We start from the raw sequence: 27454 nt of genomic DNA on the forward strand, positions 1-27454 counted from the left end.
AATATGATAGACGGCAACAGAATCGGTCGTCTATTTACTTCAAAATAATAATCTATTATGACTTCTCAAAACTCACAGAGCCTGAAAAATTTTCGTAAAGTATTGCCTCTGTCGTTACTGTTCGGCCGCCTGCACACGAGCGGATTTGCATTGCAGAGTCTGGAGCCGGCGGCCGCCTCCGGATTCTGCAGCGAATACTGCCCATAACATGCTATTGGAAAATGCTTTTTCCTCTACACGAGCGGACATCAATTGCAATTTTTAGCTTGCGGAGGAAAATTCGCAGCCTGTTCTATTTTTGCGCGGATTCCGCGCAGACGGCTTCCATTGAAGTCATGACATTGCGGTAAGGTCGCGGATTCCGGTTCGTGGGAAAAGCAGGAGTTCAAAAAAAATATTTAAAAACTGTACTGTGCATGTCTGACAGCGAGCCGTGTGAACCATCCTCAGTACAGAGGAAGAAAAGAGAAAGTTGGTACGTGCGGACACCGCTATTGCCAGGGCCGGATTCCGTATGCGGAATCTGACCTGCCCGTTTGCAGGCGGCCTTCCTCTAGGCTAGCCCCGTGAGAAAAATGTGTGACAGACTGGACAGGTCAGATGGGCCAATGACCTGGGTATCTTGATGCTTCACCAATGGTAGCTGTTGGGGAAAAGAGAGTTTGGGCAAGCAGAATATCAATGTGCCTAAAAAGTCATTGGCAGATATTTAATGTCAGCCACTTATTCTTCTCTACCCATTGTAAAAAAAAAACACACTTTGTACGCTCACCTGAGTCTAGCGTGCATATTTAGGCTCTGTTCGCACAGGAAAATTCCGTGTCCGAAAGCACATCCATTCATTTCAGTGGAAGTCCGCACCGTAATCTATATGGTGTAGGTTTTTTAAAAAGTGACGTGCCATTTCTTGATGCAGAATCGGCATTGGGTTTTCTACACGGAGAATACATTGAATGAGGCTAATCCATGTGAGGATCTAGAACTGCTAATAATGCAAATTTGCAGCAGAAATCTGGGCTCAAAATGCACTTATTTGTGCTGTGGATTTCCACATTTCCTATGTGAGCAGGGCTTTAGACTGGAGAAATCGCTGTCGCCTAAAGAAATCTTCACCTGAGAGTTATCTCCTCTATGGCCAACTGTAGTATCAGTCATTTTAACCAATCCAATTTCCCTGCTGCCCGCACGCTCCCCAGCTATTATTTACTATGGGTGGCAAAACGCGTGGTGGATTCCTTGGAATTACCCAACAGAAACACATAAAAATGATGTCCTGATTATTTTATTAGCTATTTTAGTTATGAGTGTTTCACATAGGGAAGACCATTTGTGATATTTTTAAAAATCTATACGTATATTGATGTAACACAAATTTATATAATAAGACTCTTCATTTCTAATCTCTCTAATGTTAAATAGATATCATTAGAGAAATAAGGAATAAATAGAGTATTTTACATTACGCTACATTTTTACATTACTGCATAGTGTAATATACATATGGTGAACAGCCTCCGACATCAGAGCTGCGCTGTCCTGCATAGTGTTAGAAACGTGTCGCACTTCGCCCGACATCAGAGTTATGCAGGTTAATCTGAATGTCGGTCTGGATTAGAAAGGGTTAAGGTTCTGGAAAATTCCAAATATGACTCCAGGCTTACAAAAATTTCTGCACAGATATCTGGATATAAGCTGCAATATTGTATAAAATCAGACAAAATGCTGAGACTGCTTTCACTCAAAATAAGCGTGATAGCGTCTCACCTGGTGGAAAATTGGCACCAGCATGCAAATCGCCAGAGCAAGCCTTGTGCATTAAGATGCCTTGTATTTCAGAAGATGAGGGCGGCATTCTAAATGTGCCTGTATATTTGCCACTATCCTTGCACGTGGGCTTATTGGCAGCAATGATGCTACTTTTCAGTGGTGCTGTCATTAACACAGTTGGTGCAAAACTATCTGAAGCCTTAAACGGGTTCTTCGGGACTTTAACTGTTCTGCTGACAGGTCATCAATAGTTAATCAGTGGGGTTCACCTTTTAGGATCCCCGCTGATTGCTGAGCCCGCTAGAAGCAGATAGTGCTGTCGTTATTGCAGCAGGCCAGGTTGGCACATGTGTGAGAGTGGCTTAAGGCCTCCTTCCCACGAACGGATTTCCGCCGCGTAATTCGCGGCGAAAATCCGCTGCTTTGCCCGCAGCTATTAGGTTCTATTGAACCTAATAGCACAATGCTCACGATGCGTAATTCCACCGCGGAATTACGCACCGCGATTTCTCCCGTCCTCACCCGCAGCATGCTCTATTTTCTGCGGGTGAGGACGGGCTGTACGCACTGACGGCTTCCATTGCAGTCAATGGAAGCCGTCCATTCACGCTATCTCCCGCTGTAACCAGCGGGAGATAGCGTGAAAAAACGCTTTCCCGCCCACCGCCGAGCGTCATATGACGCCAAATGACGCGGTCCGGCCGCGTCACGTGACACGGCCGGCCGTGCACGTGACACGGCTGGTGACGCGAGGGCGGTGGGCGGTGACGGGCGGTGACGCGCGGCGGTGGGCGGGGAAGCGATTTCACGCTATCTCCCGCAGGTAAGTATAGGGGCTCTGGGGGGCGCCGTGACGGGCTTCGCAGCGGAATATTACGCTGCGGAGCCCGTCACGCTCGTGGGAAGGAGGCCTAAGAGAAGCATGGCGCTCCCACTGATTTCAAAGGGAATGAAGCTGGTGCTCCCATTTCCTACCATGACTGCTGATGATGACATCTGGCCTGCTGCACGACAGTGTGCTGGACAATCAGCTGATGGATGGGGCCTGGAGCGATGGACCTCATTCATCAACTGCTGATGACCTATCCAGAAGAAAGGTCATCAGTTCAAAAAGTCCGAAATACTCCTTTTTAATCTCTGTGTCTCATTTTCACAATCGATGGGATTTAGAGTTCTTGCTTTTCAAGCACGTACTAATGTGTATTTCATTTCTTTTTAGAGAGACGAAAATCTTCATTAGAAGACGATCGAAGAAGCTCCGAAACTCCAAGAGGGTGTTCTCCAACTAATGTTGAAGAACACCATCCCCTTTCACAAAATAATATAGGTATTAGCATTAGAAATCTACAAAAAGTTGAGGAAATGGGTTACAGACATGTGCAAAACAAACCCTGTTTAAGAGGTTGTCCAACTCTAAATGATGAATCATGAATAGCTTATTGGCAGGGTCTGTCGTCAGAGACTCCCACCAATGAGCTGTTCATAAGGCCTCTATGTCACTGTTCAGAGCTGGAAACACACAGCTCCATACACACTGCAGTGGCCTGACATGGCATTGCAGTCACAGTTCTCATTGAAGTGAATGTGAGCTGTGTCTGAAATCCCATGAAAATGCTATGGCTCTCAGAATGCAGTGGTGTAAGAACTTAAAGGATACAGAGATTTTTTTTAATTTTTAGAGTTAAACTCGATTCACAGACTTCAATAGGCTTTTTCAATCTGCATATCTTACAAAAGTAGTGCATACTATCTTTTTTTTTAAACTTAAAACCCTCTACTGATGACTAAATTGCCCTTTCCTCTGTTAAAACATATTACAAAGACATGCATCAACAAAATGGCTGAAGAGGATCTTAAATGACATTCCAAGGGCTCATTCACACAACCGTGATTTTGGCACATGTTACGTCCACGATGTTCAGCTGCTTGACACGCGGTGAATGGAGTCAATGAAAGTAAATAGACTTTCATTGATCCGTTCACATTAGCGTGAAAACACTGCATGTTGATACGAACTAGAAATAAATCGCAGCATGCTTGGTTTTTTTTTCTTTCTGCGTGCCACGCAGCGAGAACCCTATACTTTTGTATGGGCCGTGTATGCAACACTGTCCGTACACAATACGTGTAGTATGGGTGGCGATTCATACGAAACCCCTCTATGAAACAGAGTGGGGAATTAAAAAAATAATAATAATACAGTTACATTGCACTTGACTGTGAGCGAGAGGTACGAGGTCATGCGCGGTTCACTTGCTGCCATATTGTCGCTATTAATACTTTTTATTTTTATTCGTATTTGAAGAACCTACGTTCCAGACAACCTTTGCATCGGGTATGGAGGTGTTTTCTCCTGTTCATTCGGATGAACTGTCTCTCCGTGGCTCATCCTCTTCTGACTCTGCTAGATCCCAGACAGAACGGATCCAAGTCACACAGCTGCCTGTCCCTTCTGAGAACATGCAGCAAGTTGAAGACTTACTTGATCTATGGAGCGGTCACCTAAAGGTAGGCAGATGTGGGGGTACTTTAGGTTTGCACAGAATCATTACCTTCTATATTCTCCTAAATAAGCTAAAGAAAATACACGAATTGTCATTTTCTTCTCTGTAAATGTGTGAGACTAGCAATAACTGTCTGCCCCCCATCTCCTTTGAAGAGCTTGTGTGGTACAGTCCATACAGTTTCTTCAAATGGGAAATGTGGTGACTGAAAAATTGTGTGCGAAAAGGACAAGAGAACCTGTTGATTTCAATGGGTTAATTCTCACTTCCTTTTTTGCGTGCACAAAAAACAGGACCTGCTCTATTTTCCTGTCTATTTGCACACCAAAGGGCCCCATAGAAGTCTATGAGAGGTGTGTAAATGCGCATACAATACGCACGGGGATGCATGAAAAACTCATTAGGCTAAATAGCCTTTTAAATTGGACAGGGGGTTGCCTGTGCATATGAACTGACCCTGCGTACAGAAAAAGTACAGGAGTGTGCGCAGACACATGCAAATGAACCTCATTCACTGCAAATACTTTGCACTTATGCAAGCGTATTTGCGCATACGCTCGTCTGCAGCTGCCTTAATACTGAGGGACTAGTTACATAGTAAATGAAAAAAGTTTGACAGGAGTGGCCTTTTAAGATTGACGATTTTTCTCAGACTATTGCATTTGTTGTTTTTTCATAATAAAGTGACCACCCAGACCATGAGAAATAAACATGGCCGAACCACTGCACTGATTACGCCCGCCTGCACACTGTCTAGCGTTTTCTTCCTGTGGTGCGGATGTGCCGGCCAGCACACATGCGCAGTACAGATGACACCGCACCGTAGCTATGGCGATAAAAGCGGCTCCTGCGACCACTCTGCAATGATGATTGCAGAATGGGCGTGGGACGGAATGGAAGCAGTCCATGCATAATAAGCACAAAGTTGCAGCATGGTGCAATTTCTCCCCTGCGAGCTGAAAATTGCAATCGATTTCCACTTGTGGGCAGGAAATCTCGTATTGTCATAGCATGCTATGGGCTGTATTTGCTGCGAAATCTGGAGGCGGATGCCTGCTGCAGATTTCACAATGCAAATCCGCTAATGTGCAGGCAGCCTACCCGATGCACACTATGCATAGTATGCATCGGCAATCAAAGACACTACCATGTTTCCCCGAAAATAGGTGTCGCCCCCCCTTCCCCCCAGATTTTTCTTTTTTTTTTTTCTTTCTTCCCATTGCATAAAAAAAATTACGTGTACATTAACCAGCAGGCTCAGTCCAGGTCCCTCCCGCTGCTCTCCAGGGCTCCGACACAGTTCCTGCAGTCCTTGGTTGCCCAAACAAGATCTCTTCCTAGTTATGAGATTCATAAATCCTGCCACCATGAAGCGATGGCTGCGATTGGTTCATTGAGCGCTGCATTGATTGGCTGAGCAGTGCTTAAAGAACCAATCACAGCAATCACATTGTGGAGGCGGGACTTATGAATTGGCAGAGCCACGGCTTAGCCAATTCATAAATCCTGCCTCCATGAAGTAATAGCTGTGATTGGCTGAGCAGCACTAGAAGAACCAATCAATGCAGCGCTCAATGAACCAATCGCAGCCATCATGTCGTAGAGATTGGATTTATGAATCGTGTAAACCTGAAAGGCCAAGGACTGCAGTAATCGTTTGTCTGAGATCAGACTTCACCAATATGATCTTTACATGCCATTAGCAGGAGATCATAACTAGATGTCATATGCATGTATGACAGCCATTGTTGCAGAATGATGTCTTCTATATTTATATCGTATATTATTAAACCTCTTTTTGGGCATGCTTATCCAGTAGGGGTGGATACCATCCTGTTATCTGCTAGAAGAGCGTTGTTTGGATACTGGGTCACGCTGAAATCCATTAAGGCAACTACTTACCTTTTATGTCTTTCTTAGACAAATGTGTTGGCTGAACTGAGTAAGTGGAAACTAACAATAATCGAGAAGCACCAACTGGAGATGAAAAAGCAGAATGAAAAGCATGCAGAGCACATTACTCACTTGAGCACCCAGATAGACCGTCTGCAAACTCTGATACAGACCTATGAAACGTCCATACACAGGAAAGATGAGGTAATGCCTTCTATGGCGGCCTATTATTTCTTCTTTAATGTGCGATTTGTGTTCAGCTAAGTGACTGCACTGTTGGATTTCCATAATTCCCATTCACACGTGCTTCAGACTCCATACTGTAACCTTGCAGCCAGCCCCAAGTGCAAAATCCTACTTTTAGTACTGTATACCAGTATTGAAACAGAAAGCTAAAAGAACAATTCCTTTAAAGGAATTTTACTATAACTGCCTTTTATATATTCTATATCCATAGGATATGTGATAAGTCTGGTGGGGGTCTCACTGCTGACACCACCAATCCTGACAATGGGGAACCTCTGTCGCCCCTCTTCTCATCACTGCAGATTTGCTATAGCTACTTGCAGTGACGTGGAGATGGAAATATGGACGTGCTGATGCCACTCCATTTATGCCAATGGGGCTGATGGAAATAGCCAAGCGCTTGTACTTGACTATCTACAGCAGTCCCATTGAAAGTAGTGCAACCGCTATTCCATCCATTCACCTCCTCATTGTAGGGACTGCAGGGGGCACAGCACCCCTTATTCTTGAAATTGGTGAGGGAGGTCTCAGTGATGTCTCCCACCTATCTTATGGCTGGATGATAAAATTCAATTGCGGTACAACCACTTTATTAAGCAATAGTGATGGTAAGTAATAAACTAACTATGCTGCAACAATTCAATGTTTAAGGTAAAAATGGGTGTATGTAGTGGTAATCGTAGTATATAAAGTCCAGATTAACCCAAATATGACCAAGCGCCATACATGTACATCACCTAGACATGCTGTAATAAATGTAGATTGCAGGATTAAAGTTGTAAAGTGTGCTGTTTTCCCTTAAGTACCTAAGTAAAATAATAAAATACGAATAAAACCGCACTGCCCACACAAACGGTCCCTAAAGCCACCCAATGTAACCAAGACTATACAAAAATACAACTATTTGTTGCCAATAGCAACCAATCACAGCTTTTAATTTCCCATAGCACTGTTAAAAAGGGAAGTTGTGCTGTGATTGGTTGCTAAGAGCAATAAAGACAGGTTTGTTTTTGTTTTTTTAATTTTTTTTAAATTTTAGACTGTTCTCTTAAATCTGACGCCAGTATGTATTATCAATGCTCAAAACAAACTAGGGAACCCACAGAATGAAAAACTAGAAGAAAAAACCTTTGTTTTATTAGCAGTAATGTATACAAAAAGAAAAGAAAAAAAATTCTACACAAAGGTATTTAAAATAACCCTGTGTGTCACAAAAAGAGCACCGTAAACATTATTTTGGCACCCTAAGAAATAGATGTTAGGGCTGATGTACAACAGTTTGCACAAAATATTTATTAAAAGAAAAAAAAAAGCTGGATTTATTTAGGACCAAAACACTATGGTCACTATTAGGTTAAATGGGTGTTCCCACTGAAGACCTCTCCTTACCGCAGGACCCCCTGGGACTCCAGCAATATGGAGAATGGACGACACCGAGCTCCACATGTGGATGGAGCGACGTTGTGCGTGTTCAACTGCTTCTCCCATTCACTTTGGTGGGACAGCAGGAGCTTGATCTGTGGATCGGCGATAACTGCCTGTGGTGGGAAACCCCCTTGAAATGACGATCTGAAGACTGCATTTTCTAACTTTCGATACTTTTACATCTTTACCAGGAAAACGTAAAAAAAATTTAGTATCTAGTATAATTTAGTCAGGATCTATTTCAAAATGTACTCCTGCTGCCAAATCACCATGAGATTTCTATGTGATAGTATTGGGTACATTTCCGACTTTTCTGTTACCATTCCATAGTTCTATACACACGTATATACATATCTAATGTAAAGCAATCTGTATTGACATTATTAGGCAGACATCTTTTTACACGAGTGGAACGAGGGTGATGTGGAGCCCGGTGTCTCATTTATCTTTGTCTTGACATGGCAGTGGTGATTAATGTGTTCACAGTGTGATCTGTCTCTGGATGAGTACATTTGCAGTCGGTGTCTAGAACATTTCATGTTCTCGTAGACACGTGGGGATGACACTTCCTTTGTGTTCAATAAATATCTGAAAAATAAAAATATGCTTGTAGATACCACATGACTCATGAAATCCTGCTTGGCGCGATCCCCTTGGCAGATGCAGGACACCTGCAATTGTTCATGCAATCTTATTTCAAGAAATCATCTATACCTTTTGCTTGAAGAGATTAACTGCTTCTGCAAAAATCAGTTCCTGAAATGATGATTCCACAGCTTTTACAATAAAAAAATATTTTTTGCAACAGGAGATTGAACCTTATTTTCTCCTTCGTCATTTGAAGCGGTCTGAAATTTACCACACGTTTTCTGCATTTGTTATGGGCTATATATATATAATGTCCTCCCCATGGACTTTCAAATCAATAATATAGGTGAATATAAGAAACTTTGTAATACATCCTTATTAGGGAAAAAAACGCTTTTCTCAACTTTTGAGCCATTCCAGCCGCCTCCAATGCTGATTATTCATTCTGAAATATCCGCCTTAAGAGAAATCGGTTCACTGAGGAACCTGGTTACGTGCTGCCCATAGATGTCTATGGGGAGAGGGGAGCAGCAGCTTCTGCAGAGAGAGGTAGAAGGAAAGGCTAGCACAGCCTTCATCTGCAGTGTCTGTCAGGATGTTCTCTTTTTTTTTTTTTTTTTTTTTCCTCACCCCAGTGCTGGATTCACAACTACGCTACATCTGTGACAGCCTATGAGACTCACTCAAGGATAGTTTGTGAGTCATCTGTAGTATTTCTGCCCACAGTGACTCCTCAATAGGACCAATATCTTCCTCCCACTTACTACTTGTTGCCATAGGGTATCGCAGGTTTATCTGGTCCTGTAGACAGGAATATATCCAGGAAATCTTCCCCTTTGTACTAGTTGAACCTCCTATAATTTCTGCCGGCAGAAGTTTTCCAAATTCTAGATTATTGAGGCTCCTCTCTATCTGGAAGGCATGCCGAGGCTGCAGATATTTAAAGAATTGCATGTGCGGCAAGCCATAATCATCTCTCAACCGCTCAAAGGATTTTATATTGGCTCCTGACTCTATCTGAGACAGTCCCTATCTTTCCACCCTTGAAAGCCCTCTAACTCATTTAACTCCAGATTGTACCAAATAAGGGTATAAACGTGTAAAACCTTTTGATCCCCATTATTTCTCTAACCTTCCACCAAACCCTTTGCATGAGGGCTAAAGTTGGGAAATTCTGGTGACTACAGCAGAATTTAAAGCTCTCTAGGGCCTCAAATAGATGTGCATTATTAAAATAAATCCCATCCCGCGTATCTTCCGACTCCCATCCCTTGAAATGTTGTGTTTGTGACACAAAAAAAAATGACATGGGATTAGGCAGCGCGAGTCCTCCCTCTCCTTTAGGATTACACAGTGTCTCTAATTTAATTCTAGGTCCTTTATCTTTCCAAATCAAGCCTCTAAATAGGTGGTTAATAGAGATGAGCGAACGTACTCGGTAAGGCTGATTTCGCAATCGAGCACCGCGATTTTCGAGTACTTCACTACTCGGGTGAAAAGATTCGGGGGTCGCCGGGGGGCGGGGCGTGGTGGAGCGGGGGATAGCAGCGCGGAACAGGTGGGAGCTCTCTCTCTCTCCCACTCCCCTCTGCAACCCCCCGCTCACCCACAGCGCCCCCGAGTACTTTTCACCCGAGTAATGAAGTACTCGAAAATCGTGGTGCTCGATTGTGAAATCGGCCTTACCGAGTACGTTTGCTCATCTCTAGTGGTTAACCCTGTAAAAGAGACCCTGCGTGATCCAGTGAGGCAAGTTATGGAGCAGGTACCCCAGTTGCGGCATCCATATCATCTTAATTAGGTTCACTCTTCTTATAATTGTGGGAGTTTACACCAGACATCATGTTTTTTGTCTTAAATTTCACCAGTAGGGGGTCTAGGTTCAATTTGACTAATGACTAATTTGCATTGCATAAGGGTTCTACTTTCCTCTACGGCAATATTGGGGTCATCTATTGGCAGTATATCAGATTTGCTCCAGTTTATGGTGAGGCCAGGGAATGAACCATGTCTGATCAAAGATATTGCCACATCCAGAGAGTCGCCAGCACCGCCCAAAGCAGTAGCAGATCATCTGCATATAATGCCACTTTCTCCTCTACCTGTCCTCTTTTAAACCCCACCACCTCTGGACAAGAACTTTAGACGCTAGTGAGAGGCTCAGTTACTAGCGCAAATAGCACATATAGAAGTTTTATGAGTCTCATGTAGGTCTAACCAAATCCCATCCTGCTCAGTACTTCCCACACAAAGGGCCACTCCACACTATCAATCGCTTTAGCAGCGTCTAGCGAGCATATTCTTCTCCGTCCCATATTATTCACTGGCAATTGAAAATTAGGACATAATCTCCGTATATTAATCGCTGTGGAGCGGGCTAGGATAAATCCACTCTGATCAGGATAGATAAGTCACAACCACCTGTGAGGGTCTATTAGATAGAACTTTCACTAGAAGCTTTACATGTACATTTAACAATGAAATAGGCCTATAAGAATCTGGCAATAGTGGATCTTTCCCTGGTTTTGGAATAATTGATATTATTGCAAAGAGCCTTCTTATAATCCAAGGGTGGTACCACTTTTAGAGCCTCTGGTGGCAACACTGTTCATCTAATCCAGGGTTTCCCAAACTGTGCTCTGTCGAGCCCTTGGGGCTCTGCAAGCAATTGTCAAGGGCTCCGACGGAGGGTCTAGGTTCCTGTTATACTCACTGCTGTAGTGGTGTCCCAACAGGCTGTACTGAGGAAAGTAACGTCCAGGCACTGGAGTCGGCATAACATCGCGGATCACATGAGTCGGCTCCTGTCATGTGATCTGCGTTGCTATGCCAACCACAGGTCCTGGACATTCATTTGCTTCAAACAGCCTGTCTGGACAACTGCTGCAACGGTGAGTAGCTCTGGGACCAGGGGGCTCCTTCACACTGGTGTGGGCGATATGGGCCTTGTTTCATGGCCCAAAATATCGCCCTCGCCATCCATGTGAAACCCATGGATGTGAGGTGTTTCCGCATAGAAACAGCCTTGCCTCACTACGGGGCTGATAGAATTAACCAATATAGGGAACGCTGTTACTTCTGTGGCCACCAATATAGGGGACGCTATTACTACTGTGGCCACCAATGTAGGGGGCCGCTATAACGACGGGGGCCACCAATGTATGGGGCCGCTAAGACGACTGGGGCCACCAATGTAGAGGGCCGCTAAGACGACTGGGGCCACCAATGTAGGGAGCCGCTAAGACGACTGGGGCCGCTAAGACGACTGGGGCCACCAATGTAGGGGGCCGCTAAGACGACTGGGGCCACCAATGTAGGGGGCCGCTAAGACGACTGGGGCCACCAATGTAGGGGGCCGCTAAGACGACTGGGGCCGCTAAGACGACTGGGGCCACCAATGTAGGGGGCCGCTAAGACGACTGGGGCCACCAATGTAGGGGGCCGCTAAGACGACTGGGGCCACCAATGTAGGGGGCCGCTAAGACGACTGGGGCCACCAGTGTAGGGGGCCGCTAGGCCGACTGGGGCCACCAGTGTAGGGGGCCGCTAGGCCGACTGGGGCCACCAGTGTAGGGGGCCGCTAGGCCGACTGGGGCCCACCAGTGTAGGGGGCCGCTAGGCCGACTGGGGCCCACCAGTGTAGGGGGCCGCTAGGCCGACTGGGGCCCACCAGTGTAGGGGGCCGCTAGGCCGACTGGGGCCCACCAGTGTAGGGGGCCGCTATGACTACACGGGGCGGATTTACAGTAGCTGTAGCAGCAAAGTCGATGAGATTTTGAACGTCTCATCCACACTCTGTGAAAAAAAATCTGCACAAAACCCGTGCAGATATTGCCGTGTGGAGCAGGATTTAATTCCGCAGTATGTTAGTTTTAAATATAATGTATATCAATATCCCATCCATTTTTAAAAATAACAATTGAGGTAAAAATATGTTGTGAGTAGCCACGCCCATAACCCCTCCCCTGACCACGCCTTTTGGCTCCACAAGAAACTTTTGCTTCAAAAAGGGCTCCATGGCTGAAAAAGTTTGGGAACCACTGCTCCAATCGCATCATACCTCATGATTTGCATATCTGCCTGAGATGTAACCGCATGCAGAGTTTTCCAGCAAAACAACTTCTTCTAGGTGCTACATTTTTTTTCTGAACAACAGAAAACCTGACTGCTGGTGTGAACCCAGCTGAACCTAAAAGGTGTCCATGGTGACCATGTCCACCATGCTTCCTGTCCTGTTTAGAGCTTCTGTTATATCCCATCTGCTCACACTGGTTTCCAGCAGTATCTGCTGCCAGACGATATGATGGAGAATGTTAAACACAAATGTAGTTATTTAAGTAGACAAGCTGATAATTATACGTTGCACTATAATAACTGTGTGTGCATTATTATTGAAAAAGTGACATTATAAGTAAAATGTTGAGCATTTAAGATCCATGAACTATCCATCCCAGGTTTACACATCATTATGCTACATGCCACACATTGAAGCTAGCTGTGCACAGTGCTTAGTTTCCATGTAGATGCAATCTCGCATGTCACTTGATTACTTGGTAGAGCGATGGTTTCATGCGCTTTGATATGGCTCCGGACATGCACACTAAATGATCTTATTTGCTCTATGTGAAGATAAATGCATTTGTGTGCCACTCCCGCTGGCTGCGTGGGAACACTAGCTATGTGCGCCGCGGCAGGAGGACTACGGAGGTGATTGATTAGCTGAGTCATGTCCCTGCAGCCTGTAATTATCTCTCCGTATAGTCATTTCACTGTATTTTGGCTCTTTTGTGTTCCCAATCAGTCGCTAATTATAATTACTCAATAACTGCAGTGTAACGCATCTGCTGGCTTACTCTAAAATGACCAGGAACACCCTGAACTTCAAGCATTGTGCGCCGCCACGCCAAAGACTGAATGTGGTTATTGCAGGCTTGAATATTCATTGCTGTTTGTGGTCTTGGGGGCAGGGCGGGGATGGTTAATGCGGTCCTGGTCACTTTTATTAAAGGGGTTGTACCCGAATTTCAAGATAGGGAATAACTTGCTGATTAGTGGGGTTCTCACTGCTGAGAGCCCTGCCGATCTCAAGAAAGGGTGGGGGCCTATCCTCAATTTTCCTCACTTCACCCTCCACCGTGAGGAACAGAATGAATGAAGCACTGGTCGTGCTAGCACTCCATTCACTTTCAATGGGACTGCTGAGATACTCGAGCAGCACCCACTCAGGTATTTGTCTGCCCCATTGAAATAAATGGAGCTCTGACCACGCACGTATGGCCGGTGCTCCATTCACAGTGACTTAACTATGTGGGGGGAAGCGACCTTTCCCCCCGCTGTGACAGGGGAGCAGGACAAGAGTCCCATTCTTGGATAGGATATAACTTGAAATTGGGATACAACCCCTGTAACTTGAAGGCTAGATTTGTTTTTTATGTAATGAAACATTTTGCAGTTTACCAACCTTTCTGTATTTATTCCTTAGTCTTTTTAAGATCTGTTTGCTGTCCTTTAACCCCTTATTGACCGGCCTATTTTGAATCTCAACAGTTCTTGGGGATATGTGATGTACATGATTATCACATGTACATCACATGTGATAAACATGTACTTGCTGGAGTATGGAGCAGGCTCAGGAACAAAGTCAGCAGGTGAAGGCTCTATTACACACCTTTAACCACTTAGATGCCACAGTCAAGTGACTAAAGCATTTAAACATTAGACAGAGAGCGGGGATTTCTTGATCCACCCAATCGGACAAACGAACACCCCATGCACGCGCTTGTGTAATCCAATCACAGGATGTCGAGGGGTTATCATGGTAGCTTGGAACCTAACAATCGCCTACAGTCCTGCCATGTAAAGACATAGGCTAACATTACAGTTATGATCCATCACAGAAGTACTGCAATGTATTACACCAGCGATCAGGACATCAGAGGGGACTTGAATAAAATATATACAGTATGTAGTAAAGGCCTCAAGTGGCAATACCGTTTATGTAATCCCACCACAACTCTAATCCTTTGCATATCAGCCCGAGTTGTAACTGCATGCTGAGTCTTGCAGCAAAACAACAACTCCTTTTAGGTGCTTGTTTTTGGGATTTTTTTTTTTTTGACAGTGTACATACCATAAGAAAAAAAAAATTGTATGGATGTTGTTGCAAATCAGCGTCAAGAAGTGACATGTCAGTTTTTTTGGTTTTTTTTCTTCTGTGACACGCATTTCAGATCCACGGCGAAAAAATCCACATCGTGAAGACAGCGATGTGGATTTCCCCATTCAAATAAATGGGACATGCATTGTAAATTAATATTGGTACAGATTCTGCACCAAAATCCGTCATGTGGTGCCATTAAAAAAAAATACAACTCCTCCCCAGAAAACAAGCCCTCATACGACTATCAACAAAAAACTAAAAAAAAGTAATAGCTCTTGGAAGGAGGCCACAAAAAAGCACAGTGAAAAATGCCATTGGAGGAAATAGGTTAACAGTCAACATAATATCTGACTGGTATACTAATTATTACAGACATTCATTGTTCAAGCCAATAATAAATCTTTTTTGTCTAGATGATGACATACTAACATATGATTCATTTACTGTATATACCAATCTTATGTCTGAATAGAAGCTCTGACATCACTAAATATGATGATCTTACCCCTAGGTGATTTCTAACCTGACCCATGCACTAGAAAAGCAGAGAGAGAAGACTGAACTGATGCGAACGTTTTCCCACTGGCGACTTCAGCAAATAGAAGCCAGACAAGAGGTGAAGAGCAGCACCTGTGAATCATTCCCTGGGTTCCTTGTGAATCATTCTTATATTATTGTTATGCTTAAAACACTGTTACTAAGAAATGGCCTTTTCTTAGGGAAGGTTTAGTAGATATTTTATTGCCCATTTGTAGAGCATGCTTAATAAATAAAGGAACTAAATGTGTAAACTGATAGAACTTTTCCACATAACTTAAAAGGGTATTCCGGTTCCATCAAGTTACTCCCTATCCACGGGGTAGAGGATAACTAGCTGATCGGTGGAGGGCTGACCACTAGGACCCCACTCATCACAAGACTAGGGGCCCGGTCCGTCAGAGAATGAAAAAAAAAAAACCGCAGGTTGGGCAGGCACATTTGGCTCCATTCATTTCAGTGAGAGATCCAAAGATTCCCTAGTCAAGCACTCAGGAGTCTTCGTCATTCTCATTGAAGTGAATGGAGTACAGTGCGCCTGCCTGACCTGCGATTTCTGCACTGTCAGACCTGTGCTGCCTTCATTCGGGGACTGACCAGGCCCCCGCTCTCGTGATCAGTTAGGGTCTTAGCGGTCGGACCCCCACGATCAGCCAGTAAAGTATCCTGTGGATAGGGAATTACTTATTGAAAACTGAATGTCCATTTAAAGTGGCCATAGACATTTAAATAAGTGTCAGCAGGATCTTCCAACCATATCTAATGTGTATGGTGGTGTCCTGACTCTCCTCTGACTTCCAGATACTTCTATTTTCAAGGGAGATAAGCCACTGCCGGAGGTATCTGGCAGTGGTTCCCCTCCTTAGCCCAACTATGAATGGTAGGTCCGGAGGAATACCTTTCAGTCAAACGAGCATTTGGGCAGTAGCTAGTCGAAGTGTGGCATGATCCATATTTGTAAATAGAAGGTGTCACTTAGAACTGAACATATAATAGTTACATAATCTCTGAATTAGGGCTGGGCTATATGGCCTAAAATGAAAATCTTTTTTTTTTTTTTCCACCCAAAATTAATTTGATTTTAATCTTGACTTTTTTATTTATTTGCTAAACAAGCTAAGGGAATACCCAGATGTATTTTTGTTTTTTCTTTTCTTTTTTACATAAGGGAATTGCAGGCACTGCAATTCCTTAATATATACTGATGATCAGAATTGTCCCATACAATTCTGATTATCCGTACATTTTAAAGTGATCCTATAAGCACCTTTGGGGCCACTAAACCACAAGCATGCCATTTATACAGCTGGTTTTCACTTTCTAACGATACCTCTGGGACAAGTGGTTGTTGCAGCATTATCAAAAATCAGAGGTTATAATTTACTGGAGATAAGTCCAAGAAACTGCTTCAGTGGCATCGTCATGCACAATGAAGCAAGCTGTATTGTCGTCAGCATCATATGTGCCTGCATCCGATGCTGGTGGAGCAGAGTCCTGGACTTATCTCTGTAAGTTCTAACCTTCTTTTCTGCATAATGCTGCGAAGGCCGCTTGTCACAGGGGCATCTTTAGAAAGTTTAACCCAGCTGTATAATAGGAGGTTGGCACTGATGGTGCTGAGCCTGTGATGTAACCCTCAGGTGGAATTCCACAGCTTGGTGAAAAACACTGGAAACGCTCCGTTAGGGTGGCTTCACACAAGCGTGTTTTTGTGCCTGCATACGCGCACACAAAAAAGCGCTTTTATTAGAATCCATGCATTCCCTATGGTGTGTTCACATGTCAGTGTTTTACAGGTGCATGCGTGCACAATAGGGAATGACCGCATTGTCCTCAATTGAGCCGCGGCTGCTGCCGGCGGCTCCATTGAACACCATGATCTGCCGGCACCCCTGAATTATTTTTCAGGGAAGGGCTTTACTTCATCCCCGCGAGGAAAAAGAATTCCCTGCTGCACCTGCCACATCTGTGACAGATGCAGCAAAGGAATTCTTCATCCCTGCGGGGAATAAAGAATTCCCTACCACAGCTGTCACAGATGACAGCTGTGGTAGGGGATCCAGCTGCCAGCATCCTGTAATTGTTTTTCAGGGAAGGGCTTTGAATATAAGCCCTTCCCTGAAAAACATGAAAAAAAAGGTGATAAAAAGAAAAAACATACTCCCCTTTCTTCAGCTGCCGGGGCTCAGCCACATCCAGCTGGCTCTTCTCCTGCACTGCTCTGAGGAGTATTCAGCAGGTGGGGGGGTTAAAATCCCCACCTGCTGAATGGGCTGCCTCTGATTGGCTGAGCACTGTGACCAATTAGAGGCAACTCTCAGCTATTGAATGCCTCTAATTGGTCCCTCCGCTCAGCCAAGCCAATCAGAGGCAGCACTCACTCACCCATTTATGAATTCACGGCAGCGGCGGACAGGTAAGTATTTTTTCCTTTTTTCTTTTTTTTTTTTTTTTACACTAAAATTTTTGTTTTTCAGGGAAGAGCTTATATGGAAAACAATTCAGGGGTGCCGGCAGACCATTGCCTTCAATGGAGCCGCCCATCGTCCTTTACCACTTTGCTTCACCAGCCCTGCACTGATGAGCCTGGACACAGTGCTATAAACAAGTATAGCACTAATTGCTAATGTCCCAGCCGTTCAGCGACATGGCTCATCAGTGTACTACACTTATTCAGACTTCACCCAGCTACTATTTATCCTCCTACCATATCCTGATTCTAATGTTTATTTCATGATTCAGGAAAATAAAATTGAATCGGGCGGCCTTAAAGCGACAAATTAATTTATTAGCCCAGCTCTACTCTAAATGCCCAGAGAAGATGATTCCAAATTGTGCTTGCAATCCTAGGCTGAGAGTCCCACTATACTTGTCATTTGCAGCTTTTTAAGCTGATCACAGGTCAGATAAGCCACCATAAAGCTGCAGATGACTAGAGTTTAACCCTTTCCAATCCAATTTGTATCCCGATTTTCCTAGGGGGCTTACTCTTTTCTGCCGTTATACAATGGCTCTATATGCTGGCTAAAGCCAGTACTGCATGAGGTGACACGTTGGATAGGCTTCAACAGCAGAGAGGCTGGCAATATACAGTAAGAGAACCTCGACGGACGTCTTCCAACATCGGAGCTGTACAGCCTTAAATCATAATGTCTTTAGACGTCACACAGTGGATTGGAAAGGGTTAACTTTTCCCTGCCAACAGCTGCTGTAAGCATAATCTGCATTACTCCACACCAGAGAAATTACATGGTTTTTATACAGTCTGTCCTTTTTGTGTGTTTTTGGGCCATCGTTTTTGCCCTGTCTGAGGCATAGTAAGATTTTTTTTCTTTAATCTATAGACCCATCTTGCAGTGCCAGAAAACCAGGTCTAGATGTAGGGTTAAAGGTGTTTTGTGGGCTGTCAGTGAAGCTGGCCGGATGTAGTCATTACTGGTCAGAGGAGAAAGTGGCAGCACTGGCTTCACTCCCATTGAAATCAATGGGATCCCGGTGCTCCTGTTACACTTCCTGCTTCTCTTAATGGACAGGACCATTAGTTAAAAGAAGCCCAGACAACCATTTTTAGTGTTGCGCTACACAGCAAACACTTAAAGCACTCTGCACTCTCTCTCCATCCTCAGTAATTTTTAGTGTTTCTGTATTAAACAGCCCCTCTACTTAACCAAATTATCCCCAAGACTATGAGCATACGCCAAGCTGCTAGTTAAAAGCATTGTATGAGCGCAGTGTGAGTATCCCGTAAAGTCATGCAGTGTATCCCCTGGGTACACATACCTCAGTTTGAGAACCTCGGCTCCATACAATATGTAGGTTAAGTCTAAATTGTATAATGCTTGGGATTTGTTGCCTCATTCAATTAGATACTCTTTTAGGAATATGTATGCAGTCTGGCTGACCAACATTACAGAAGAATATTATTGAAGAACATGTGGAGAACGTGGCGCTCTGCTCTGGAGTCCAGTTGGAAGGACAAAGTGGAACAGGCATGCCGGGCCAGAGCGGAAGAAGTTTGCATTGAGCTGTCTAGTGATTATGAATCCAAAGTTGCGCAGGTATTTAAACCTTAAGCACTAATTCACGTACTGATAAACCTTACAAAATGCAAGTTTAGCGGCAGTCATGGAAAGTAATATGTATCCGTGACGTCCCCAGCCATGGTCAGTCAGATCTATTATTGATGTCTGTGGTCAAAACAGAGTTCCATGAGATCTCACTAATAGTATATGAACAGTGGACTTCAGCCTTCCCTTTACCAATGTTTGTAAAGATTAACACAAGTTTGTTAAAGAGGTTGTCCAGGATTTTTACTATTGATGGTCTGTCCCCAGGACAGTTCTGTAGTTGATCAGCAGGAGTCTGCCGCTCGAGATTCCTGCCGAACGACTGCCAGTCGGGCCATAGTTTTACATCATACCGCGATCTGACATGCAGTCTATCAAGCCCCCCATAGGCACGACTTGGTAGGCAATCTGGAATAGCAGCCCTGGGGGGCTTTCGGAAGGCCCCTGGTTGCCATGGCACCATGGCATTCCACAATCTTATCACCGGGCGACTGTTTGGGACCCCTGAACTCCGATCAGGGCATTTAAATGCTGCTGTCAGAATTGACCACAACATTTAATGGGCTAATGGCTGCAATCAGCGGGAGCGCTGATCGCAGCTGTAAGAAACAGCCGGCACCTGCATTGTATAGAGTGTGATCAACCCCGATTTCCCTCCATACAAACCCTGAACCTTCATGACGTAACTGTACATCATTCAGCGTTAAGGGGTTAATGTGAAGAGTTGCAGAACTGTCTCTCTCGCTGCAGTCCTTGTGAATCCTTTGGTCTCTCTCCCAGTTCATGACACCGCGGTCGTACAAGCAGTTTCAATCAACACTCAGTCACAGGATGACGCTGTTCACACGCGTCTGTCCCTCTGTACAGCACTGCTGTATTCCCTTACCATTCTGCTGTGCCATAGCTTCTCACTGCCACCACCCACAGGCCTTATAGACACACATCATCTTCCTTCCTTTCTCCAGGCCACCCCTGGACCACATGTCCACACTAGCCAATAACTGGCTTTCTTTGATAAAGGAGAGGTGAGTAGTTATGTAACAATGCTACCACTGGAGGTCACTATCAAGCAAAATATACATAGATTGATACAATGGTAATAGTAATAGCTAATTTAACCCTCTTTCAGCAGTGCAGGGACACCATTGAGGTGTTGGTTTAACATTACCGCACCCCAGTTCAACAAAACCAAATCAATCAGTACTCTGTGAGAGTTTTTTACCGCTTTGTTCCAGGCTGCTACGTGTATGGGTACACTCAGTAGGGCAGGATATGATTCTGGTCAGCAGCAATGTGCTGGTCTTGGCCAATTTAAATATATAGGGATATAACTGCATTTTGTTCATATTTACCCATGTTTTTAAAAGCAAAAGATCACGAGTATATTCTGTAAGTCACCGCATTTACCGATGTCTTCATGCCGTTTGTAGCTGAGAGGTGCACTGGAAGAAGCTAGAGCAGAAGTTTCAAGACTTCATGCAGAGAGGGGGCAGTTCGAGGGGTCTATGAAGAAGGCATTCATGCGTGGGGTCTGTGCATTAAATATGGAGGCCATGTCCATGTTTCAAGGGAGAGAAGTTCGAGCAGAGCATGGTAGGTAACTTAAAGACACAGTTAGGCAAGTCTCCCTCTTGCATATGATCGATCTCCTGTAAATGTGTGTTTGTGGAATGTAAATGACTATTTCTGTATAGGGAATGGTTTTATTTGCGTTAACAGTCATCTATAATGGCAGCCTAATGAGAGAAAATGCGTCTCTACAGGACAGGGAGCCAATCATATGTGAGACTGGTTGGCTTCTGTATGAGGCGGTCTATAGTGTTACATATGGGCAGTCCTGTAGAAAATCCATCTATATAGCTGCTGAATGCAGGTACATTTTGTAAAATTGTGGTGCGTGCTACAATCGGTGTGAAAGGGTGCTACAGGGGGGAATTGGATTTTTCTGCCGTAAAGTATGTTGTGAATATGCATAGTGACGTCCCTCTCACTGGAGTCCGGGAAAAATCGTCTGACTACAAGACTAATGGATACGTTTTAATCATATTCGGTCAAAACAAACCTTAATGGGAATCGGGAACCCCTCCTAACGTGTTAGAAGTGCCTTATGTTTGTGGCTCTGTATTGTATTGCAGAAGGTTCTGTTAAGCATGTGCATTGTCACTGCAGCAATTTCTTGTGCTATGTTCCTTTTCAACTCCTAGATAGTTTATAGCTTATCCCAGCAAACTTTCCATCTTCAGGAGACCCCACAAGAAAAAGTCCTGTAGGGTCAAATCCGTCGAATGAAGTTCCTTACAGATGGTTGGACCCCTAAATATGCTCTTGGCAAAGCTGCATTTGAGATGTGGCATGTGTCCCCCGTCCCCCCCCCCTGTTGAAAGTAGCTGGTGCTAATTTCCTGTCTGTAAAATTAATTTACATACGTGATAAATTTCCACATACACCAAACTGGTCAGAGACAGTATATTGCCTCAAATTTTATTTAGAACTAGTCACCGGTGAAGAACTTTATTACAACTTACTAACTTTTAATAAAGAACCTTAAAATTAAAAACTGGACAGACCAAACCATATATGACGAGAAATGGAGACTTGGGGTTTTGATTTAGATGAAGATCAAGTGTCCCCTAGCTCCAAGAAAAACCCGTTATTCTGTGGCCGTACCACCCGACTGGTTCCAAACATCCAACCACTTTATCAATGTTTATATGGTCTATGGGATGGTACCTTCCAACCGCTAATTAGGTACTGTCAACAGATCGGGAAGGCAAAGCCTTTCTGTACCTCTCTAAAAGCCCCCCTCGTCAAGGAACTTTGAGATGGACATTATTTTATTCAGAAAGTAAAGATAATGCGCTGTATGTACTTATTGGGAACAATTACACTTCCCTTGTGCTCTAATAATTTGTCCCCTATTCATAATCAGAAATGGGGGATCGGGTATATAGTGTTAGCCTTTTGAATTTCATTACAAACAAGTCATAGAATCCAGGGTGTCTTAGATATGCAGATAGACCCCCCTGGTTGATCGCTTATGTTTTGGTCTGTTCAGTTTGTAATTTTAAGGTTCTTTAATAAAGTTAGTAAGTTTTAATAAGTTTCTTCACCGGTGACTAACACTGATCACAGTGCTGCCAAAAAAGATGGGACCACTGATGCGTCACTGTTATGAGGGGTTCCTGATTTTCATTGAGTAACGTATGTTTTGACCAAATTTCTTTAAAATGCATTCATTAGTTGTCGCACATTTTTCCACGTCTAGAGCTAGCGAGACATCCTGTACTATTTGTACTAATAGGCATTTACTGCATGTAAGAGAATAGACTTACTGGCAGTAGAAGTGTGATACCAAGCTGAACACAAGGTGACACTGTAACACCGAATACTCATTTATTTCCTGCTGAAACAAGACCTCCTACATATCCAGTATGTTGGATGAGCATGCAGGTGTATAGTGGCAGGGGAATAGGTAGGGAACACCTGTCCGGGAATAATTATCAATATTTCTCTTAAACCCTTTCTCCTGTCTCCTGCAACTCTAATTGTAATAAATAATTGACTTTCTCCATCAGTTTTGTTATGTAGGGTATTGTGCTATGATGAAAATGCTAGTAATTGTATCTCCGCAGCAGATCAGCCCCCTAGGAGAGAAGACCCGGGCTGCAGTCCATCAGTAACCTTTCAGCAGATGCCAACCACTTCTGTTCCTATGAGCTCTTCGCAGCACGATCTCCCCTCATCCATCCACACTTCTGCCGAGCAAAATGTATGTATATTAGGGTGGTAGAAATCACAGGAATTTAGACTAGCGCTGTTGCCTGACTCTTCCCTTCATTTACTACATATCACCAACGATATGATTCTTGTTTGTTATTGGAAATGCCACTCCATAAAAAGTATATTGGGCACAATGGCTGCTCTTAGGCCGGTCTCACAATTGCAGATTCCGCGATCATCATCCATGCAGACGATGCGCAGTAATACGCGGGCATTGAAAGACTTGGAGCTTTGAATTTTCCTTCACATTTGTGGGTATGAATTGTGGATACCATGAGCAGCAGAAAACTGCAGCATGCTGTATTTTACTGGGGAATCTGCGACCATAAAGCCCATTGTGCTCTATGGTCACAGATATACCCGCAGCCCTTACTCGATTACATCGTGTATGGACTGTGGGTACCCGTGTCATCACTAAGCGACGGTGCGGGAAGTGCAAAAAAAAAGCTGTATTGCGCATGAGTGCCTGCGTGCCTCCATGGTCATATGCAATACAGTTACTTGCCATATGTAGGGTCACTAGCCCGGCTCACAGCATGCGGAATCCGACCCGGTCATGTAAGCCCGGCCTTAGGCTTAGTTAACAGCACGTTGAGCCTACATTAGTGGTATAGGTTAGAAGCATCTCCTGGCATAAAGCTCCAAAGGATGACTGTGATGCATCCCACTATATAGGCCTGTGATGAGATACATCGCTAATAGCCTGCCATTGTAAAAAAGAAAAAAAAAAGCCGTATACCACGCGGTCTTTATATCTTTTTTTTTACTTTATGCCTTTGCATGGAGTAGCATAGTTTGTTACACTATTTCATACCTCAGAGAAAAGCTATATATACTGGTCCTGATATAGAGGCTAGTAGGACATTTTCAGCAAATACTCCAGTAGCATACCCCAAATATTATGTGAATAAAGCTTTATAACAGCTTTCACTAGAGGTCATTTTTTTTTTTTACCTTTTATATTTTAGGCTACATTCACACGAGCGTGAAACTCATGCGAATACAAACTCTATTCTTTTGAATGGAGTCATACACATGAACGATGTTTTCCTTTTACAGTGATGCTGTGAGGGAAAAAAGACCGCTGCACTCCCTATTTTTTTCGTGTTTCATGGAACGCATTGCCAATTGATTTTAATGGGACTTTAAATATATTGCATGGCAATCGCATGCTGTGTAATGCGAGTTTTCCCATTGAAATCGGTGGGAAACACTTCTGTTCCTCTATTGCGGATGAAACCTGTGCAAGAGGTGATGCTAGACGTTTTTGCCTTAAAAATGCCTCACATCCGCAGGTAAAACACACGTTGACAAGCACGATATCGCGCTCGGCCATGTGAAATCAGCCTTACGGTTCTCTAAAAATTTGTATGTTGCTTCAGTCTTTTCAAATACCATGACCTCTGTATACATCTCTTTACTCCGCACAAATGTGTTGCATTAGGACTGTGTATGTCCAGCATTGTATTAACTCCTTCCACACCACATAATGTAAATATACATCATGCAGTCGTGATGGGTGTATGGAGCAGGCTTGAGAACAGTCTGCTCCCTAGCCAGCTGTTTTTGACTGAAGTTACCTGTGAGGTGAGGGGGTGTTTTATTCTCTATTGGGGTGATTTTGATGGGCTTTGCCTCATTTTGGTAACTTCCTATCCCTTCTTTGGGCCCAGCGAACACTCAGATTGCTTATGGTCATCGCAACTGTATCAAACTTCAGTGGAACAGTGTCTGCCTCCAGTGCCCGCACTACTCTTATCACTTCCCTTTCCAGCTTGCCCACCCTAGTCAGGTTACCTTCCCTTATGCCCTGGTTGCACGCTCTTTCAGTCGCCTCGCCAGTTTCTCAGGCTGGGAGGTCATTCTAGGCAGCCTGACAGTGCAGGGACAATGGTCTAACTGAGAATCATCCCTCCACATCAACATACTGGAACTCCGAGCCATCCCCTGTGCCTGACTTATTGTTTGCAGATTCCAACCGGTCATCCAATTCGTGTCCAAACTGACAACGCAACAGCCGTCGCACACATAAACCCCCAGGTCAGTACAGAATCCTTTCCTTACTCCAATCAGGCATGGAAATGGGATTGAGCCTCAACTCGTTAAAGGGTCAAGTCTCCGCCCTTTTGATCCATTTCCAGTGCCTCCCGGCTTCCATGTCCGCAGTGCATACTTTCCTTCAGGGAGAGCGCAGATGCTGTTCCCCCTGACCATCTTCCATCAGCACCTTGGGACCTCAATGCGGTCTTAGATACTTTACATTGTTCCACTTGCTAATGTGGAATATTTCCCTCTGCCTGCTTTCTTAGGATTGCTTACTGGTAGTCATTACTTCCATTCACCGCGTTTCTGAGACCACCACTCAAAAGAACATAAAATCCTGCTTTGGTCTTTAGCCGGTTACATTATAAGTTTAGGCTGCTCTCACACTACCATTGATTTCATTTCCGTTGTTTTGCTCCATCATAAAAGCCAAACAACTAAAACATGGAAGAGCCATTTGGTACATAACGGGTACAAACACCACCTCACAGTGGATCCCATTGACTATAATGGAGGACGCCAGGTTTCTGTCATGCCCTGCAGCATTTTACAGGACAAAATCCCGCAGCATGCTGTGCTGTCACTTGTGAGCTTTTGTGCCAGATCTCCATTAGAGCCTCCAACACAAAAGTGAACACAGCCTAATGGGTTGTTAAAGGCTGGTGCCAAGATTTGAATGTTGGATCAGGAACAGTAAAAGTCAAATGTTGTACTATGTGCAGCTAACAAGTAGCTGAAAGTCATGCATATACAAGCTAGTTTAAAATGTCATATTAGCTATAGTTTAACATTATTTATCTTTGCCTGCCTTTCTGTGTCACTTCCAGTCAATTCTTCTTTTGCCCTTTAGTTTCGACCGCACTTTGTTCCCTCAAGTGTTTCCGAGTCCAAAGATGATCTAAACACTCAGGTGGTAATATCAGCTACTACATCAGGATCAAGCATGTTATCAACACAGAAACTGGTAATTGCACGCATTGACTTATGTCTATATCTACTTTTTCACTTCAGTGACCAAAGCTGCTACCAGACAATCTTGATGTTAGGCCATCAGACTCTTCTCTTGCGTGCTTTACAGTGAGCTTGTCACCTCCTGTGAGCACCATGGTGTTTATAGGCTAGGTCTCGCTGAGTCCAGGGGTGTAACTTTTATACTTAGTGGGTTCTTGTGCTGTCACCCCAGTAAGTCTACACACAGTCAGACTCACTCCATCCAGCTGTGCAGGCGCAGTCCCATAGAGAGCAGTGGGGGGCGCACAAACTGACCATGTGCCGACTTTCCAGGGTGACCAAAAATTTCAACTCCAGACTCGGCACGACCTATCCTAAACTTTTATTTTTTTTTTTTTTTATATATCTATTTTTTAAAAGTCACAAAAATGTAATGAAAACTTTATAAATGTGGTATCACCATAATTGTACTGACCCTCAGAATAAAGTTAACATGTCATTTTTACTGCACCGTGAACACTGTAAAACAAGACCGAGTCAAAGATGGCATAGTTCCTTTTTTTTCCCCTTCAGTTTCATCCCACTTAGAAATTCTTTAGTTTTTCAGTGCATTAAATTGTACCTCAAATGATACCATAAATAAAAATCTAAGTTCTCATATGGCTCTGTTAACCCCTTAATGACGCGGCCCTTGTTCTTTTTCCATTTTCGTTTTTTCCTCCCCCCTTTAAAAAAATCGTAACTCCTTTATTTATCCATTAAAGTCGCTGTATGAGGGCTTGTTTTTTGCAGGACGAGTTGTATTTTTCAATGGTGCTATTTAAAGTACCATATAATGGTACTTTACCAATACTGAAAAACTTTAAAAATTCTAAGTGAAGTAAAATGAAAAAAAAAAACGACATTCCGCCATCTTTTAGTGCGTCTTGTTTCTACGGCGCACAAACGGCAACAAAAGCGACTTTGTTCTATGGGTCGGTACGATTGCTACAATACCAAACTTGTATATTTTTTTTTTTTTTACTATACTCCTCTTTTTTTTTTTTTTTTTTTTAAAGAATTTAATTTTTCTGCTGTCATTTTGTGCGCGCAATAACTTTTTTATTTTTCCGTGGGATGTTCTGTAGTTTCTGGTAGTACCAATTTGGAATATATATGACTTTTTTGATCGCTTTTTATTGCGTTTTTTCTGGGAGACGACGTTCACCGTGCGGGAAAAATAATGTGCTTCTTTGATATATCGGACTTTTACGGACGCGGCGATACCAAATACATATTTTTTATTTATTACTTAGATTTTTTAATAATAGATATGGCAAAAGGGGAGCGATTTAAACTTTTACAACTCTTTATTTTTTCAATTAAAAAAACTTTATTGATTTTTTTTTTTTTTTTTTTTTTTTTTTTACATTACTTTGAAGTCCCCCTGATCGCTCCTGCAGTATGACATAATGCTATAGCATTACGTCATACTGCTTTTTGACAGGCAGTCT

The 27454-nt window shown here is 43.6% G+C and overlaps 1 protein-coding gene across 5 annotated transcripts in view; it reads left to right on the forward strand.

Moving 5' to 3' along the window:
- POC5 (POC5 centriolar protein) overlaps nucleotides 1–27454 on the forward strand; it is a 42528-nt gene that overhangs the window by 10490 nt on the left and 4584 nt on the right. For 4 of the 5 annotated variants that reach the window (XM_066602874.1, XM_066602876.1, XM_066602872.1 and 1 more), the window contains exons 4-11: nucleotides 2987–3094; nucleotides 4073–4275; nucleotides 6192–6368; nucleotides 15095–15199; nucleotides 18999–19178; nucleotides 20618–20780; nucleotides 22820–22956; nucleotides 25861–25974. In XM_066602874.1, coding sequence (XP_066458971.1) covers nucleotides 2987–3094; nucleotides 4073–4275; nucleotides 6192–6368; nucleotides 15095–15199; nucleotides 18999–19178; nucleotides 20618–20780; nucleotides 22820–22956; nucleotides 25861–25974 — 1187 coding nt within the window. The remainder of the gene's footprint in view (nucleotides 1–2986; nucleotides 3095–4072; nucleotides 4276–6191; nucleotides 6369–15094; nucleotides 15200–18998; nucleotides 19179–20617; nucleotides 20781–22819; nucleotides 22957–25860; nucleotides 25975–27454) is intronic. The other variant, XM_066602873.1, reaches the window with a different exon arrangement.

This window comes from Eleutherodactylus coqui, chromosome 5, assembly GCF_035609145.1.
Source record: "Eleutherodactylus coqui strain aEleCoq1 chromosome 5, aEleCoq1.hap1, whole genome shotgun sequence".
Lineage (NCBI taxonomy): Eukaryota > Metazoa > Chordata > Amphibia > Anura > Eleutherodactylidae > Eleutherodactylus > Eleutherodactylus coqui.